General features: G+C 27.8%; 1 protein-coding gene across 13 annotated transcripts; it reads right to left on the reverse strand.

Moving 5' to 3' along the window:
• Positions 1-696: 696 nt before the first annotated feature.
• On the reverse strand, positions 697-17,753 carry LOC122509637 (putative uncharacterized protein DDB_G0289963). 13 transcript variants are annotated; one of them, XM_043623856.1, is made up of 16 exons: positions 16,865-17,753; positions 14,711-14,954; positions 12,494-12,661; positions 10,759-10,845; positions 10,579-10,671; positions 10,181-10,237; positions 9,742-9,837; positions 9,311-9,364; positions 9,013-9,099; positions 8,674-8,763; positions 8,543-8,593; positions 7,715-7,852; positions 6,003-6,082; positions 5,003-5,225; positions 2,753-2,887; positions 697-1,786 (listed from the first exon to the last, which is right to left on the reverse strand). In XM_043623856.1, exons 2-16 carry the CDS (start codon positions 14,823-14,825, stop codon positions 1,740-1,742), a joined length of 1,521 nt encoding a protein of 506 aa, XP_043479791.1. In that variant the 5' UTR covers positions 14,826-14,954; positions 16,865-17,753; the 3' UTR covers positions 697-1,739. The 13 variants fall into 13 exon arrangements, with proteins under 13 accessions (XP_043479791.1, XP_043479775.1, XP_043479783.1 ...); XM_043623840.1 differs by having other exon boundaries at positions 16,533-16,893; XM_043623848.1 differs by having other exon boundaries at positions 14,711-15,103; positions 16,813-16,886.
• Positions 17,754-17,826: the final 73 nt, after the last annotated feature.

Raw genomic sequence — 17,826 nt, forward strand, 5'->3', positions numbered from 1 at the left:
TGCGTGGATGGGGGTAAGTGTCAGGGTTAAAACTATGGAGTTGGGTAGTGAGGAAGAAAAAATGGATGTGATGAGGGTAAAAGGGAGATTGAAAGGAAGTGTTGTAAGAATAGATGAGGAAAGAACCTGGAGAGAAGGAAGGATTATGTGGCTACTGAAAGAAAGAGCGTGGTCTGAGAAAGTGAATGGAAAAGTGGTAAGAATGAGTAAAGATTGTATTTGGGTGGATGGTCTAAAGTTTGTTGAAAAAGATGGATGGTTGAAAAAGATGTGAAACTAAAGTGGAAATAGGGGTTAAAGTAAAAATAAAAAGGGGTGGGCGAAGTAAGACGAAGATAGAATGGGCAAAAAAGGAACTGGAAACGGAAGCCCGGCACTGGCGAACTGAGAGATTGAGAGAGATGCGAGTAGGTTATGTTGAGAACAGCGGTTAAGTTGCATTAGGTTAAGTTGTAAGAGTATAATTTTAGTTGTAAGAATTTTTGTATTTATAGAATAAGTTGATGTATGTACTTGGGAGTAAATAAACTATAATAATCAGAAAAAAATCTTATGTTCCATTCATTTTCTAGAGACTACATACTTTAGTCCCATTTTCCCTTAGTATTGTCTATTGAAATTTTCAAAAAATTTTCTATATATATAAAATTATTAGTCTGTATTGAATAATTCAAAAACAAGGTATTAGTTTTGACAAAAATATTTAATAACAATTTTATGTTTTGAGAAAAGATTTTCTTCATACAAAGGTTAACATATTGCATTTAAAATATGAATGGAAACAACTAGTCCATCATAACAATTTTGTATATCAGTTTAAATTATATTGAAGTACTTGCATTTATAAAGAATTAAAACTATAGCTGTTCAAATACATTTTTAAATTTCTTCTCATACTAACTATATTTGTTCTTCTTATTTATCCGACAAACCAATATTTGAGCTTAAATTGTCACAATATTTCTCGACAATTTTAAGGTGGCAACCTTAGTTGTAATTTTCAAAAAATCGTTTTTTATTTTTGTGTCATTTTTTTAAGTTTAATGTTTCTAATATATTTAATCGTTATTTTTTATTTTGAACTCAATTCAGGCAATGGTCCACAATTCCCCAACATTCTTAAAAATAATAAAAATGCATTTTTAGGTAAATCTGAAATTTTTTTTAGGTAAGTGATAATTTTAAGAAACTGACTATGAATTAATTGTCTAAGATATCACGGAGTGAAATTTATAGTAGTGGGTAACATAATTGTGGTTAGGGTGACCATCTTTAATGCTACAAATACGGACAGCTATCTAGATAGTAACCGTTACTATCAATATCATGCGGAGTAACATCTTGATAGTATGGGGTAGCATTACTATATTTTTTGTAACTTGGTAGGCAGTAGCATAATGTTAAATATATATATATAGGTACATTTAACATTGCCAGGTAATATTGGTACAATATTGAGCTCAAATGTTGTGCTACTCAGGTGTATTAATTACAATCATTTTAATATCTATTAGATAAAAATTGTGTAAAAACGCATAACAATTTGTATTGCTTTATTTAATTAAATAGTTTTTGTTTTATATATAAAACAGTAAATTGAACTGAACTTTAATAGTAATAATAGAAAAAAATAGATGAAGAAAAAAGAAATTGAAATGAATTTATGAAAATTAATTACTCTAAATAACTTAATAAAATGAAATTGAACGGACTAAACTATAAAACTTTCAACTCGGAATTTAATCTTCCTCTTCTGAATCTGGCTCTTGAGTATGCTTCTTATTGTCTGAAATTTATTTAAATTATATTGAGTGCTTTTTCTTTGGCTAAAGTTTTAATTATTTGAAACATCTAATTGATTTAGTATAGTAATCTAAATTATTCTATTCCACAATGATATCAAAAAATTATTGATTTTGATGTAAATACAATGAGAAATGAATTTAATAAATTTTGAGTTTGATAATAAAAATAAATATTTTATCCTAAAGTCAAAAATGTGTCTTAGCTTATATTTAAAAATTTTATATTTATTGTTTTGTAAATAAATCTTAAACAATCTTTAAAAAATATTCAAAATCGGGGCCATAGTAATAAGATCTTTGAAGCCCCTTCCAAAAAAGAATACTTTTGCGGGAGCCACGATATCTTCTGACTGCTTCATCAGGGTTGGGTACGTAATATACCTCGGGCAAATTACATGAGTATTTTTCGTATATTACATGTGTAAATTACCTCAAAAATTTCAAACACAATACATTTTTTATGGTAGGGGTAAAATACGTATTTTACATATAATACCCATGTAAAATACGTCAAAAACCTCTAGACACGCGTCACTACAGAACCCTGTGCTTCATTGAAAATTTGAAAAATAAAATATTTTCTGTTAATAGATGTAGTAGGTATAGTTATATAGTTATCGAAGGAAGACATTTTTTGTTTATTTATTAGAACCAATTTTACATGGTTTAAATGGTCTTAAAAACAGTAATTTCTACTAAAAAAATTCACCGAACATTCAATTTTTAATTTTTTCATGAACCCTTCGCTCAATTACGAGCTATTCTCACCAGCAGTAAATATTTTTCATTTTGATTTTTGATGAAGCAGTCAGTAGATACGTCACCACTAAAAAAATAACTTTTTTCTAAGGAACTCGGGAATCTCAAAAAAAAATCTATGACTCCGATATTTACTATTTTAAACGAAAATTTTATGTGTTACTTATTTTATATTAGTGTATTCCTACTTTGAGACATTTCAGGGTACAATTGACTTCTCAAACTGCCAATATGTTGGCTAATGTAGTATCCACATTTTTTCAGTCGAGTTCCTTTTTCCACTCCGTGAACCTTCCTTTCATCAAGGTAGTCATTAAAACAGGCTAAAATTAATTATCAATTTTAAAAAAATTTGTAAACCTAAAATATAAACATATAAATAATTTTTTAAGTTAATTTAATATTTCGCATTGTTTCAACTTGATGTTAAATTTAATTTTAGAAAGATAATACTTAAGGGGGTTAAGGTTTTTTTAGCAATTTTTAGGAATTTTTGTCGATACAGAGAGAGTTAATTTATTTTATCAATTTTGATATAAAACTGCAACATTTTAACAATATTTTCCAAAATTTGCATGACAAAATATTAAGAATTGAGAGACTGAATGAGAGTTTTCTCATTCAGTGCAATAAAAAAAAGTTGTCCTGTATACCAACGGAACTAAAATACTCATAACTCTGTCAATTTTGCTTCAATTAACTTGAAATTTTAACACGTTATTCTGGAGATATTATGCTTTCATTTAAAGAAAATTTTTTAAATGCAAAAAAAATTTCAATACCTTATCCCCCTGTTAATAAAAAAATTGTTCTCATACATGCATTACTTTTTTCTGTCATAATTAAGCATTTAGACACAAAATTCTATCGATAGATTTGCAACGGAGAAGCAAATTTGAGAGAAATGATAGTTTATTTTACGAGGGGGTGTTGATTTTTTACTTCGGTTGTGTGGAGGATTTGATATTGAATTAATAAAGATTTGTTAACGAAAATTTTGTGTAGTGATTATTATTGAAGGATCAACAAGTAGTTGCAGATTGGTGATTATTTTGACTTGGACAAAAGTCGTGTTTCGAAGGAACAAAGTTTCCCATTTGACTATTGTTTTTGTTAGTTTTTCAATATAAAATTAACTAGTGAAAATTTACACTTGTAATTACACCTGTAAATTTTTGCTTATTACATGTGCCGATTTGAACATGTATTACACATGTAAATATACGAGGAAAATTTTTTTACACGTGTAATAATTTTTTCTCATGTATTTACATGTGTAGTTACACGTGTAAAAACTTTTCCTCGTGTATTTTCATGTGTCCAAATCTGCATGTGTTTATTTTCAATAGGGTGGCGTTTCACTGCTACGTTGGTGCTAAACTTTGATTTGTGACGAATAAGGGAAAATGATAAATTAATCTTTGTAATAAATGAAAATATTTTTTCAATATATCATTTTCTTCTATTTGCCTAAACTGCGTTTGTCGAATAGCTAAATGCCTAGCCAGTTAGCTAATTGCCTAATCCTTCCAGGCGAATAGACGAATAACAGTAATAATGAAGCTCATTTGTCTATTCGGCGCCGTTTAGCTAATTGCCTAGGCATTTAGCTAAATGACGAATTCTTCTATTTGCTTACGACATGTACATTACAATTTACCAAACAGTAAAAAGACAGAATTATAATTATATGTGAGTATTAATATCAATATTTGTACGGCTAAAATAGCAGAGCCCCTTACAATAATAGGATATATATATATATATACTGTCCTCAGTATATATACAGGACATCCACAGGATATATCTAGGATATCTTTAAGATATACACAGAACATTCTAAGGATATTAATAAAAATGGGTCTAAAATGTCCTGATAATATTACTAGAACATAAAAAATTGCCATCTTAGAGATATCTCTTGGATCAATTAAAATTCGAATATTTTTAAAGCAGATATTTAAAAAAGAGGTTACATTTTACAGTCAATGCGTGAAAAAATATCAAATTTTTTTTAATTATATTTTGAATATATTTTAGATATCCTAGAGATATTTTATAAACTTATTTAATTTATAATTGATTTATAATTTTAATTTCTAGAAGTCTCTTTCTCAGTGGGCACAGGGATGTCTAAAAGACGTCCCTTTTTGTCCGCGGACAATATCGGGGACAATTATGGTAATGTCTCTGAGTCATCAAAAAGACAACTAAAAGACGTTCTATGTCTGTTTCAAAAGACGTCTAAAAGACATAAGAAAGAACGTCTAAAGTACGTCTTAAAGACGTCTTTTGGACGTCCTTTTTACATTCCTTCAGATCTTAAATAGACATTTCATTTATAACATTTTCTCAGTTAAAACACAGTAATATTGTATTAAAGGTCAAGGTGTTAGCTCTACAGTACAATAATTTCTTAGACAAATAATAATCCTCACCTTCTACAACACTTTTCTTTTTAGGAGTAAGAAGTTTTCTAGGCGACCTATCCGGCAATGGAATTAACCTTCCCGTATTTTTAATGCAACGATTTACAAGTACAGAACGGGTCCAAATAGCCGCTGCTAAGTACTTTACGAACTTTGAATCATCTAGAGTGTTAATTGCATCCCATGTGTCTTTTTTTATATATTCTTCTTTTCCTAAATAAACTTTCTCAACCTGACATAAAGAAACATCATTCTTACAATAATATTAATATAGGTCATCTCAAACAAAATTAAAAACCGCTGTCTATTTGTATTGTTGACATTATTATATTTATGTTAACTTCGTAAATATTTTGCTTCCTCGAAAAGAAAATTTAATAATATAATATGTTTAATAATATATAATACTTTAATATAAAAAAAGTTTTTAAGCAAAGAAGTACACAGAAACAACCTGAGTTCAAAATGGTCCACGTATAATACTCATTTTGATAAGCAACAAGAACAATCTCACAGTTTTAGCCAAATAGTTTTAAAATAAACCATATTGCAAAGAAAGAGATTTCAATTTAATAAGTTTATCTCCTGTATTTTTGAAAGTAAATAAAGTAACTTTTAGGTTCAAAAATCATGTCCATTGACGGATGATGGTGCCAATCGTCTAAAAGGTATGTCTAAAGAGTTACTACAAACATAATAAATAAAACATCTGTTATTTTATTGAAATCTAACCTTAATTGATATTTGATACAGAGCAGGTTCATTGTGAATAACTTGAAGTTTATTGTTAACTCATTTTTATACGGAACTCAAAACAATAAACAACAAAAATGAATTCTGGTTTTTTCTGTGTAGAAAAAAATATATTTTTTGCAATTTTTTGTTTTTCAAAAGTAAGTCTTCCCTCAATATTTTCCGACTTTAAAATACCAATAATTTAAAATAAATATAAATTAGATATGGGGCTTTTAAGGTATTTCTTTGAAAATACGTGTAAATACATATATACCTTTCTTCCACTTTTTTTAGTCTCAGTAACTATTGAATACTTTTTAATAGTTTCTTTTTCACTTTCACTCTCTTCAGAGTCTAGAATAAAATAACAGTCGGAATTTAGGCGCTTTCTTGTATTGTAATTACCAGAGTTGCAGTCAAAATAGATTAATGGTTTCTCTTTATTGATTATAAAAAATGACTAGAGTATAATTTATTAATTTAATTATGAATTTTTCATATTTAACGAAAATTGCAATTAAAATCATTGGTACAAATAATGTACAAAAAAGTTAAGAAAAAATTTTTTAAATCAAAGAAATTTTTCTTTAACCCTATAAAAATGCAAAAATTCCTTTGATTCATAGAAAATTTCTTTGAAATAAAGAAACTTATTTCTGGATGTACCATAAAATTACTGTTCCAAAACATTTTGTTATTGTGTAGGTATATATACTTATTTTTAGGCTAATTTAGTTATATGTGTTCCCAGTAAACGAAAACAAATTGAAATGAATTAAAAAGAATTCACAAAGAGCTTTCATGAATCCCGCTTTGTGACAAATACGAATTGGAGCCATGATGCAATTTTCCTGAATTCGTGAAACTGTATTGAACTTCCGAACCTTCTATTCGTACCAATTCACTGGAGAAGTTTTGAGCCTTTAATTTTTTTTCAATTCGTTAGCACGAATTCAATGCATTCCTTGGCCATTTCTTTCGAATGCGAATTCGTTTGGACAAATTGGTACATATTGAATTAAATTCAATTGAATATACAAAGAGCTTGAGTGAATCCCGCTTTGTGACAAATACGAATTGGAGCCTACCAAAAATGTTAATTCGTTTCAATTCATTTGAATTAGTTTTTTTTACTGGGTTATGCAAAAAGGTCTCTAGCTTGTATTCACACTTGAGTATGGTGTTAACAACTATCAGGACATCGATTTTGTACAATTTTGAAAATTGTGTGTAAAATATTTATTGTGTTATAATCAAATGTATTACCATACTGAACTATGGCTATTCTCTTAAACAATCTAGTGATAATTTAAATATATCATTTTTATGACGAGTAGTGAACAAAATACTTTAGTTAATCCTATGTCCTTCCTGCAATCTTACAGAAGGATATCTAGTAGTAGTGAAATGACTTAGATAACGTTTATTGGTCGTTTTAGAATTTTTTATAAAATAATTCTGGTCAATCTTGAAAAAATTGTGAATGAAAATGAATAAATTTGTGCCTAAAAAAGCATTTTGTCATTCATAAACTACGTAGCAACGTTTATGAATGACCCTTGTGTTTTATAGTATAATGTTTATTTTTACTTACAGAAATTAAAAATAATGAAAAATACATTTTAAGTGAAAAACTCATTCTTTGATAAGTACAATTTTTTGATTAATTTATGTTTTATAAATGACTGAAAATAAAAAATTGTGTTTAAAATAAACTGCCTTAGATAATTTTTTTAATTATATAGTTCAATGCTAGTAGCTTTTAAAATGTACATATATGTGTGGGTTGTGAAATTTTTAGAGAGTATATGATAGAGGGATTAAGAAAATGTTTTAAATCAAGTTCGCAACTTGACTCTATAAATCAAGCTCTGCAAAGATTTTATAACATTTAAATAAAATATTCTCTATTCTGATTTGGAATTACGTAATTTATATAGCAAATGTTACTATTTTTTAAATTAAAATAAGTAGTTAAACACGTACCAGAATCTTTCATGAATTTACGATCCCGTTTTGTAATTTTGTGCTTTACTGATTTCTCCTTTGACTCAGCTTTTCTTACTTTCTGCTTTTTAACTGGGATAGTGCAATCGTCAGATGAATCATCGCTCTCTAAATTAACTATTAGTTAATAAGGAAATAATAAAGAATCATTTACCTATTACATCATAGGTCCACAAGTTGGGGGATAAAAATATATGTTTGTTTTGTAAAAAAGTTACAATTTTTAAGTTACTAAACGTTATTTCTAAGTTTCTACATAGGATCCGATAAGGAAAAAGTCCTTTAAAGAACACTTGCAGAGACCCATAAGGGATCCCGTGTGAGATATATCATATAGGATTCCACTTAACATAAAAAATTTTAGAAATTACAAATTTGAAAAAGTTTTTGAGTTTTTTTTATTTTTGAAATTTTTAAAATCTTAAAAAAGTAAAAAGAAATAAAAAAATTGAATTTGAAATGTTCGGGTAAAACAATGTTTCTATGAAGAAGCAATTAAGAAAAAATTTGAAAATCATTACTTTGATTTTTCAAATTTTTTATGAAAATAGTGGGATATAATATTGAACGTTTTTACATTAATATACAAAACTAGAAAAATTAATATTTTATTCAATTTTAAAATTAAGGTATAATATTCTCATAAATTTTGTCTACAGGGTAATCTCAAACATATGCTTGTAACAATTAGTTCATCATAACATAATTATAATTTGCAAAAAGTAATTTAAAATACTAGAAAAATTCAGATACTTTTCAAGTCTTATTTGAATTTGGAGTATAAAGAAAACAATTAAAAACTCTTACCAATTACTTGTTTCTTATTTTTTTTATGAGATGACTTCTGAATTTCTGAAGCTGTATAAAAAATTAGTTATATAGTTGAAATTAAAATTTTCCTAATTATGAAAAATATTACAAAAAATATGATTTAGCACCTGAATTAGAATTATCATTATTATTTTTTTGGGAAGATGGAGAGACATTATTTCCTTGTAATTTGGCGCCTTCGTTCATTGACTCATCGCCTTTTATTAAAGATAAAATTCAATAAAGATAAAGTAATTAATAAGTACAAAAAAGACTTTCGTTGTAGAAGGATATAATAATTAATTTCAAGAATTTTGTTTTAAAAATAAATAATTTCATAAGTAAAATTTCTCTCTGTGTAATGAAAGTAATTAAAATAAATAATAAATTGGATCTATAATTAAAATTCATAGTAAAAAACTGATTATTTTGATACCCGTATGTATTTAAATAATTTAATAATATACCAGACTGCGAAATATAACTTTTTGAAGTCGGTTGAGGAGAAAAGAGATGAAAATTATCCTCAGTACCCTTCGTCGAATCATCGCTATCTAAAGTAAAATAAAACAATGCGTAAAACATATAAACAATATAATTAGGTATAATAATTATAGATAAAGCTCTAGAGCACAGGCCACAGTGACAGTTTATCCTACTAATATAGGATATTAGTAGGATTTGTACTGAACTATATATCAATAAGATATAATTAAGAGTTATGAAAAATTCAATAATATTTTAACATATAATAAAAAGCAATACCTTGAAGAACTTCAATTTCTTCTGTATTAACAGAAGTTGCCTTGGAAAGTTTAACTAAATAAAAAATTAAATCAATATTCACAATAATACTTTTCATTACATTGGCACTCAAAAAATTGATGTTCTGATCTTAAGGTGCGACTACCCTGCCACTATCTTATGTTTTTGTGGTCGCAGAATCCGAGTCTAAAGTTTGTTAAACTGCATCACGTTATATTTTTGAAATTAAATTTTGAAATTATGAAAAATTCTGATTTTTAAGTATTACCAAAATTACTTTATGATTTTAGGGTCGATGAAGTTAAATCTAAGTATTTTTAATCTCATCACTTCCGGCTTTTGAAATAACCGTGAAAGAGATCAGAACATATAGTTTTTTGTGTAGCTGTGTTGCGATTAACTACATGCGTTATGAAAATACTATGAAATACCAAATTTAGAAGGATGCCTCCTCAGCAATGGTGAAGGAGCATTGCTTGAAGTATTTTCAAATTCATTGTCGTCGTCTTTCATCAAACCATCCATTTCTACAAAAAATTTTTAGTAAAATAAAACAAACTATAATCAAAATAATTATAATTGTTTCAATTAAACATATATATATAATCACATTCGATCAAATTTTGAATTTAATATGTTAATTTTAATCTGTATCGTTATCAACACCTAACTTTTACGTGAATTGCTTATAAAAAATGGTCACACTTTAACAATTTAATACCCAGAACATTACAGAATCTACATAAATTTAATAAAACGATTTTACTGTCAACTAAGTTCTTCAGAACACTTTAGGAACCTGTTAAGTCAAAAACCTTCCATAATAATTAGGACAAGTATTGATGTCACAGCTAAACTTAAAATTCATACCTTCTTCTGTGCGAGAAACTTGCTTTTCCAAAGTAGTTGGATTACCACGGTGTAAAACTACTTAAACGATTACATGATTATTAATCAGGTTTAGGGTAGTTGCACCAGTAAAAGAATTAACATTAGTAAAAGAACAAATTGTTAATTTATCATAATGTTCAACAAATTACAATTTTTGGAATTGTTAAAAAATACTTTTGGATCCCAATTTGTTATAAATTTAGTTTATGATAAAACATTAGATTCAAAATGAAAATAAGTTTGAAGAATAATTTTTATATTTTTTAATCAGTTATAGAATATCTGTAACATGCGTCCTTTCAAATGTTCTTTCACTAGTGCCACTACCGCATAAAGACTTTGTATAGAAATTTATTATGTAAAAACCAATACAGTACCGGACCGAGGGTTATGAACTTGTGCCTCTGTCTGAATAGTGTTGATCAAATTTCTGCGTGTAATATCAGAATCGTTCATGGAATCATCGCTTTCTATAATAGTAATTTATTAGAACGAAATCAAAGAATATTTAAAAAGAAAAAATATATTGTTTTAACTTGAATGAAGCAATATATTACCAGATTGTGGCTGAAGAATTTGAGTTAACGCTGGACGCATATATTTTGTGGGATCATAGTCACCATCATGCATTGAATCATCACTTTCTAATTGCATTTTAATTGAGTAATTAAAACTTTCAAATCATTCAACATTTTTTGTGAGAACTACATGATTTAATTCACAATATATTGAAAAAAATATGATGCAATTTTCAGAGATTCATAATTTCTACTTTGAAAGGCTTATTAAGTTTTTTCATTTTAAGGTTGGTAATAGTTTGTATCTGAGCTTAATTTTTGTCACAAAACTATACTCCCAAAATATTTTTTACCCATATAGCACGTAACCTTGCAGAAATCTTCCGATAAAGTAACCTTACAATTTTAGCAAGCTTTTTTCGCAAGCAATCCGGATGAAAAATTATAAATATCGATGGAAAAAATTTTTTATTTAAATAATCTGGCTGAATTAGAAAATTTTTAGTCTTCATTTTGAATTTTTTCGTCCAAAACGAAAAGCAACAATTGATTAAACAATTAACTCAAAATAAAATGATAAGATAATGCGCTTGATAGATTGAGAATGGTCCAAATGTGATTCTTAAATTTTAGTAGCTCGTCTTTATAAGAGGTGGTAGTGTCTACCCTTTAGGATGGGGCTTTCTATTAGCAAAGTTGCTAATATACACTGTAAAAATTTTAGGAAGTTGACGGTCACCGGTGTTGGCTGTAAAAGTTTTCGAGTTAACTATCAACTCCCAAAAAGAGTTAGTTTAATAACTCCTTACTTTTACCAAGAGTGAAAAACAGGGTGTTGAGCATCATCTCCCACGCGAGTTATTTTATCATTGTTTAGTTTCTACACCTTGATGAGTTATCATAGTTATGTAAAGTTTTAACTCCCTTCATCAAATTTCCTTCATCACTGTTACTCTCTATTGGGTGCGACTTATGTAGAAAAGCGATAAAGAAATAGGATTTTTTTAGAGAATTCGTTAAGTACATATTACATATTTCCTGAAACAAAAATTCTCCGGACTATAAACTTCGGAAATACATATACCACGGCCCACAGGAAGACGTGCATTAGCTCTAAAATATGGATTTGACAAAAAACCTTTTAGATGCTAAGCCTACATAACTTGGTAAAGATTTCCCACTGTAATTAAGCCTCTCTACTTACTACACATTAACATTTTTTCGTGCAACGCAAAGTGTTAACGATAATATATTTCATGATAATTAAACGAAAAATCATTGTTCAAGAAAAATTTCAAAATTTATTGAAAAATTAAGAATTAGAGAAAAATTTGATATTTTTCCGAAAAGTTTAATATTCATTAAAGAATTTTCAGGTGTTTTTGCTATGGCTTTAAAATAATTGTTCTTGACGCCGCGACTGAATATCTCAGTCACTATGTGCTGAAGAATTAAACTGTCAAGGAGAACGAAGCGTAAACTATAGATATACAGCGCCTGTTTGCGAGTTTGAGTACTCACGCAGGCAAATTTTTTTAAGTTCATATTTTTCGATTCATTAACCAGTTTTGTAATTCTTCATGAAACTTCAATAAGTTGTCCATAAATTAACTACAGATCTTCTCGAAAAGCTTAAAATAATATTTCAACCTACGGTTTTTCCCATATCCCCAATTCTTAAATAAGTTTTGTAAGTATTCTTGAACAAAGAATAAATTTTCAACTTAACTATTGTCCCTTATGATAATAATACTTTTAAATCTTTCAATATTACCAGAATCGGGAGAAAGCTTTCGTGACTTTTTTTGCAAATCAGAATGAATAGCCTTCTCGACAATTTTGTTATTGTCTGCCATGAAATCAGTAACTATTAAATCGACACCATCATCTGAGCTTATTATTTCCTTCCTATTCAAAGAAGTACTTGGCACATTCTGCGAAGCTGTTTACAGATATAGAAAATGGAAAAAAATTTGTTGAACAATAATTTTCTAAAGAAAAAGAAAAAATTGATATTTACACTGTAAATAAAAGGTTGTGAATTAGAGCTGATTTTCGGTATTAAAATAGAACCAAATCACGATTTAGTATCCAAAATTGGTACTAAATTAGTACCTTTCTTTTTACATTGAAAAAAATTGCTGCTTTTGTAACTTTAAATAATTATAGGTTGAACAATAAGGATACAAAACAAAAATCTAGATTCTATAATTGGTACGTCAGATAGTGAATACATTTTTTTCTCATAATTACTCTGAACTTAGAAGTTTAGAGGAATCATGATAAAGAAATGTAACAGAATCCTTGTTTGACTCACTGCAAAATGTAGAATTACATTTAGTAATTTTCTGCTTCAGCAGAAAAAGGACAGTTTCAATATCATCTAAAAATAATGTATAATAGCCCTTTATTTTCGCGTGATGAAATGAAGCACTTTCCTAAACCTCACATTTTTAAACCATATTACACTGCAAAAAATAATAAGCAGAATGTGTTTTTTACTTAGGCAATTTTTGCCTAAGAATAAAAGCAATACACGCAAAGCAATTGTTTCTTTTAAACAAGGCAATTTTTGACTCAGTTCCTAAGATTGAAATCACAAGGCAAATTTTTATTTGAATATTTAGAGAATACGATATGAAATAATAATAAATTTTTTTATTTAAATATTTATAACTTATTCAATGAAGCTCGAAAATGAAAAAGCTCGATCGAATATTTTCGAGCTTCTCGTAAAGTATAAAAGCTAAAATAATTTCGACCTCTTGAATTTTTTGAGTGCTCAAATATTTTCGAGTACTCGAAAATTTCTAATGCTCGAGACATCGAGCCCGGCTCGAGCTCCGTCATACTATTCGAGCTTTTTGCACACCTTTATATATATATATATATATATATAATATAATTTTACTATCGTGAATGTAATAATATTTCTTTCTAGTTTATTATTTAAAAATTAAAATTTTTTATTAATATTATATTTGCAATTTGAGTAGAAAGGAACTTTTATTTTTAATTAATATTTTATTTCAATTAATAAAAAAATTTTATTGAAAAAGTGAATTTAGTACCTTTAAATACTTCAACAAAATTTTCTAGATTCCATTTCTGTAGTATTTTCTTACTTTGATATATTCATTGATTTAATTAATAATAAAATCCCAGCTGAAAAAAATTGTTTGGATTTTCCCATGGACTTTTCAGGTAGAAATCCATATGGAGATTTGAAACTATCCACATGAAATCCGCATGGATTGCCATGTGGATTTCCGCATGGATTTTTTTATATTTTTAATAAACACAAAATATGAACGAAAACCTCTTTAAAAATGCAGAAAGCAGTGAGTGAGACCCCTTTGGGGTCTCAGAATTTTTTTGATGTTTATTTCTGAAAATATTTAAAAATTGAAAAAATAGAAAATTTCCATGTGGATTTCCATGTGAATTATTTCAAATCTCCGCATGGATTTCTGCGTAAATTTCCATGTGGAAAATCCAGACGGACTTTTTCAGTTGGGATTCGATTTGACATATGTAAACAATTTACTTGATAAATGACAAGAATTTGTTACCTTATTAACTAAAGCCAAATTTAACATTTTTAAAAGAAACAATTATATTGCGTGTATTGCTTTTGTACTTAGGCAAAAATTGCCCATGTAAAAAGCACATTCTGTCTATTATTTCTTTCAGTGTAAAAAATTCAAGGCTCAACTTGTGATCAGAAAAGATGAAACTTTGAGTGATTTTGATGTGTATCAAATTAAGTCGAATTCTTACATAATTTAAATGCAAGTTTTAGCTTCATAAAAAAAATTTAATCTTAACATTTATTTTTCAAAATTAAGTCGGTGCTGATAACTAAGTGTCAGTTTCAGATAGATAGATTTGATATTTTAAAATTTTTAAAATCTTAATTTAAATTCTTTTTTATCATAGAAGAAAATAGAATTTAATTTTTCAAAGATTCAACAAATTTTCTTTAACTTACTTCCAGAAAATGTCAATTTTCTTTTAGAGCTCAATCCCTGTGTCGAATTTAAATTACCTTGCAACAATTTGATCAAATTCTGAGCTTCTTCTAACTTTTGTTTTAAATCAATCATTTCCAAGTTTTCAGCATTTTTGTCTTTTGATTCTAATAGAGTTGAATGGGACAAATAAGTTGCCTTTTTAGAGTCAAATATGCTTTGTTCTAGACTTTTTTGAGATTTCGCTACCAAGGTTTTTTTGTCCTGTATTTTTTTATAAACTTTATAAACTTTAAAACAATAATTTTACAAAAAACTAATACTAATGTTTGTTCTTTGTGCTTTTATATAGGGGAGACTGGGGCAAAAGGTTAAATTTTGTATAAATGATTTTTTTAGACAATATAATCCGCCTAGATGCAAATATTTATATATCAATATTGTAGGGCAACTTGTCCCCTACAACTTTCAATAAAAAAGTTTCTGGTTTTTTTGCATAAAATACATGATTTGTCCTGTCTTGACAATTTTGTTTTTTTTATCTTTTCGCCCCATGCTGGGGCAAAATGTTAAATTCTATTTTTAGCCTACTAAAACTATTTTCTGATAGGTGTTAAGTAGTAGTGTTTTACTTACGTTACAGTATACGTAAACAAGTAATTTAGTTAATAAAAGATCTGTGTTTATTTAACAAAAGCTTTAGAACAGTTATAAAGTTAAAAAAATAAAATTTCAAAAAAAAAAATTTTGGTTTATTTTACGTGAAAGGTTTTGTTTTTTGACAGAGTACTTACCTAATGCCAAATAAATAATTTTGAAACAAATAAACCCAAAAATGCGAAAAATGTAGGGGAGTATAGTCGAGGTTGGACCACTGTCTAGGTAGGCCATTCGCGTTTTTTTGTCAAGTTCACTAGCGCCACCTACGCGCATGCTTGTCGAAGCTTGTCTTAGTAAAACCTAACTTTTTGTTCAATTACATTTTCGGAGAATCGAAAATTGTGTTTTCTGTGACGTCGGTACAAAAAAAGCTCAAAAAAAGTTTTGTGCATCATGTGGAAAATCATTAATAAAAGATAAAAAAAATTGAATCGTCAAGGCAAGCATACAGAAGTTTTGTGGGACTCATTGTTGAAAGAAAATCAAAGTGAAAAATTGAATCCCGAAACGTATTTCTTTTTGGTTACAATAATTCGGTAATGTTACTTTCTGTCAAAGTCGGCCACTTTGTGTTTAAAATGCGCAAAGATGAGGACGAGCTACTTCATTTGCAAAAACTGCAATTCTGTATAACTCATAATATAATTGATCATCTTATTAATATTTTTATTTAATTTTATTAATATTTTAGTGCAAAATTTTTTTTTATTTATATTTATTTTTTAAATTGTTTATTTTTATTATTTTGTTATTTCATTAAGTTACAAACTGTAAACAATAAAGAATCAATTTTCCGTAACTCCAAACATGTTATTATATTTTTTAACGATTAATGCCCTTTGAATTTTAAACATGGCCGACCTTGACTGTAAGGACCAACCTGGACTACAAGTTTTTTTTTAAAATCTTTATAACTTTTTCATTTTAAAACCAATACATTTACTTTGTACAGAAAAGATGTTCCTATTAAACAGGACTTTCCAACAATATACTTAAATTGTCAAAATTCATTTTTAAGAAAAATTTATAAACAAAAGTCAAAAAGTGGGCCGACCTCGACTATGTTCCCCTATAAAATATTTTTAACAACATGTAAAAATACATTTAACTTTTCGCCCCAGGGTGCGTTTTTGGCTTTAACAACAAATATAAAAAATCTGACTAAAAATATTTAGCAAATACCTTTAGGTATCTCTTCAGGGGACCCAAATAAGGACCTAAATAATTGCGATGAGAATAAATTAGAAAAATATACTTAAAAGTTTATATTTTGTTTTACGAAAAAATTTTCAAAAGTAGGGGGAAAACAAATTTTAAATATGGACACCACAAAAATGAACAGAATGTCACATAACTCCTGACATTTATTTAGAGTGATAACACTCTTCTATAATTAAAATTGCAATGCTCTAACTATTTCCGTTCAAAAGATAATGAATTTGAACTGTTTTGCCAGTTTAACCTTTCGCCCCAGTCTCTCCTAATTATGATTAAATAAAACCAAGAGATAATACATATAAAAGTAGAGCGTGGACTTATATGTTTCAAATAGATAGAAGAAACTGCAAGTTTAATAACTGCTTTTGGTAGTCAGTTTAGTCTATATCAAAATGATATTTTAGGTAATTCAGAAAATATATTAAACTCTGAAATGTGGTTGTAAATGTATTTTCAGTGATAAAGTAGACGTAGGCGAGATTACTATTTAACTTTTATTTTCGCAACGTGCCTTATTTAACACGACACAATCTCCAAAGCGCTGTTTGTGTCGTGTCTTGACACTTTATATAAACGTATCGTGTCGTGTCCATGTAAGAAAAAGTTTTTGGAGTGAAAATGATATTAGAGTAATTAGATATAAAAATGGATAAGGTGGAGAAGAGTAACAAAAAATAAAAATATTGTAATCGTAGTGAAAAACCTTTTCCTGCTGTTTTTTCCTTGCTTGTACGCTTTCGACAAATTCTGAATCAGATGATACATTTAAGTTAATAGAATTATTAAGAGCAGGGATTTTCATTCGAATATTGTTTTCCTCTTGAAACTTAATTTTTTCTTCAATCTGCTGACGAGTTTCTTTGAAAAAATGAAAATTTATATACTATACATATGAGTCAATGCATAGCACAAATTATATAATTTTAATAAATTTTTCATAAGTAATAAAACTACTTCGGCAAGCTTACGATGTGAACATGCTGTTTTACATTGTAGAGTAGAACGGGGCGAGGCAGCCAAGACGGCACATTTTAGTTTAAAAATTAAAAAATTTTACAACCGTTTTCCTAAAGGACCACGTTTTTGGCATATTTACAAAAACGTGGGGTGAGACGGCCAACTGTTTTACTAGTGAATTAACATAACTTAAAGTTAAAGTTAGTGAAATCTAACAAAGTAGTTGTCCTGAATTTACTTTTTTTTGTTCAAAAAAATTTACATTTGAATATTATTATAATAATAGGGTAATGTCACCTTG

The sequence above is a fragment of the Leptopilina heterotoma genome, unplaced genomic scaffold, assembly GCF_015476425.1.
Source record: "Leptopilina heterotoma isolate Lh14 unplaced genomic scaffold, ASM1547642v1 Lhet_12, whole genome shotgun sequence".
In the NCBI taxonomy this organism is placed as follows: Eukaryota; Metazoa; Arthropoda; class Insecta; order Hymenoptera; family Figitidae; genus Leptopilina; species Leptopilina heterotoma.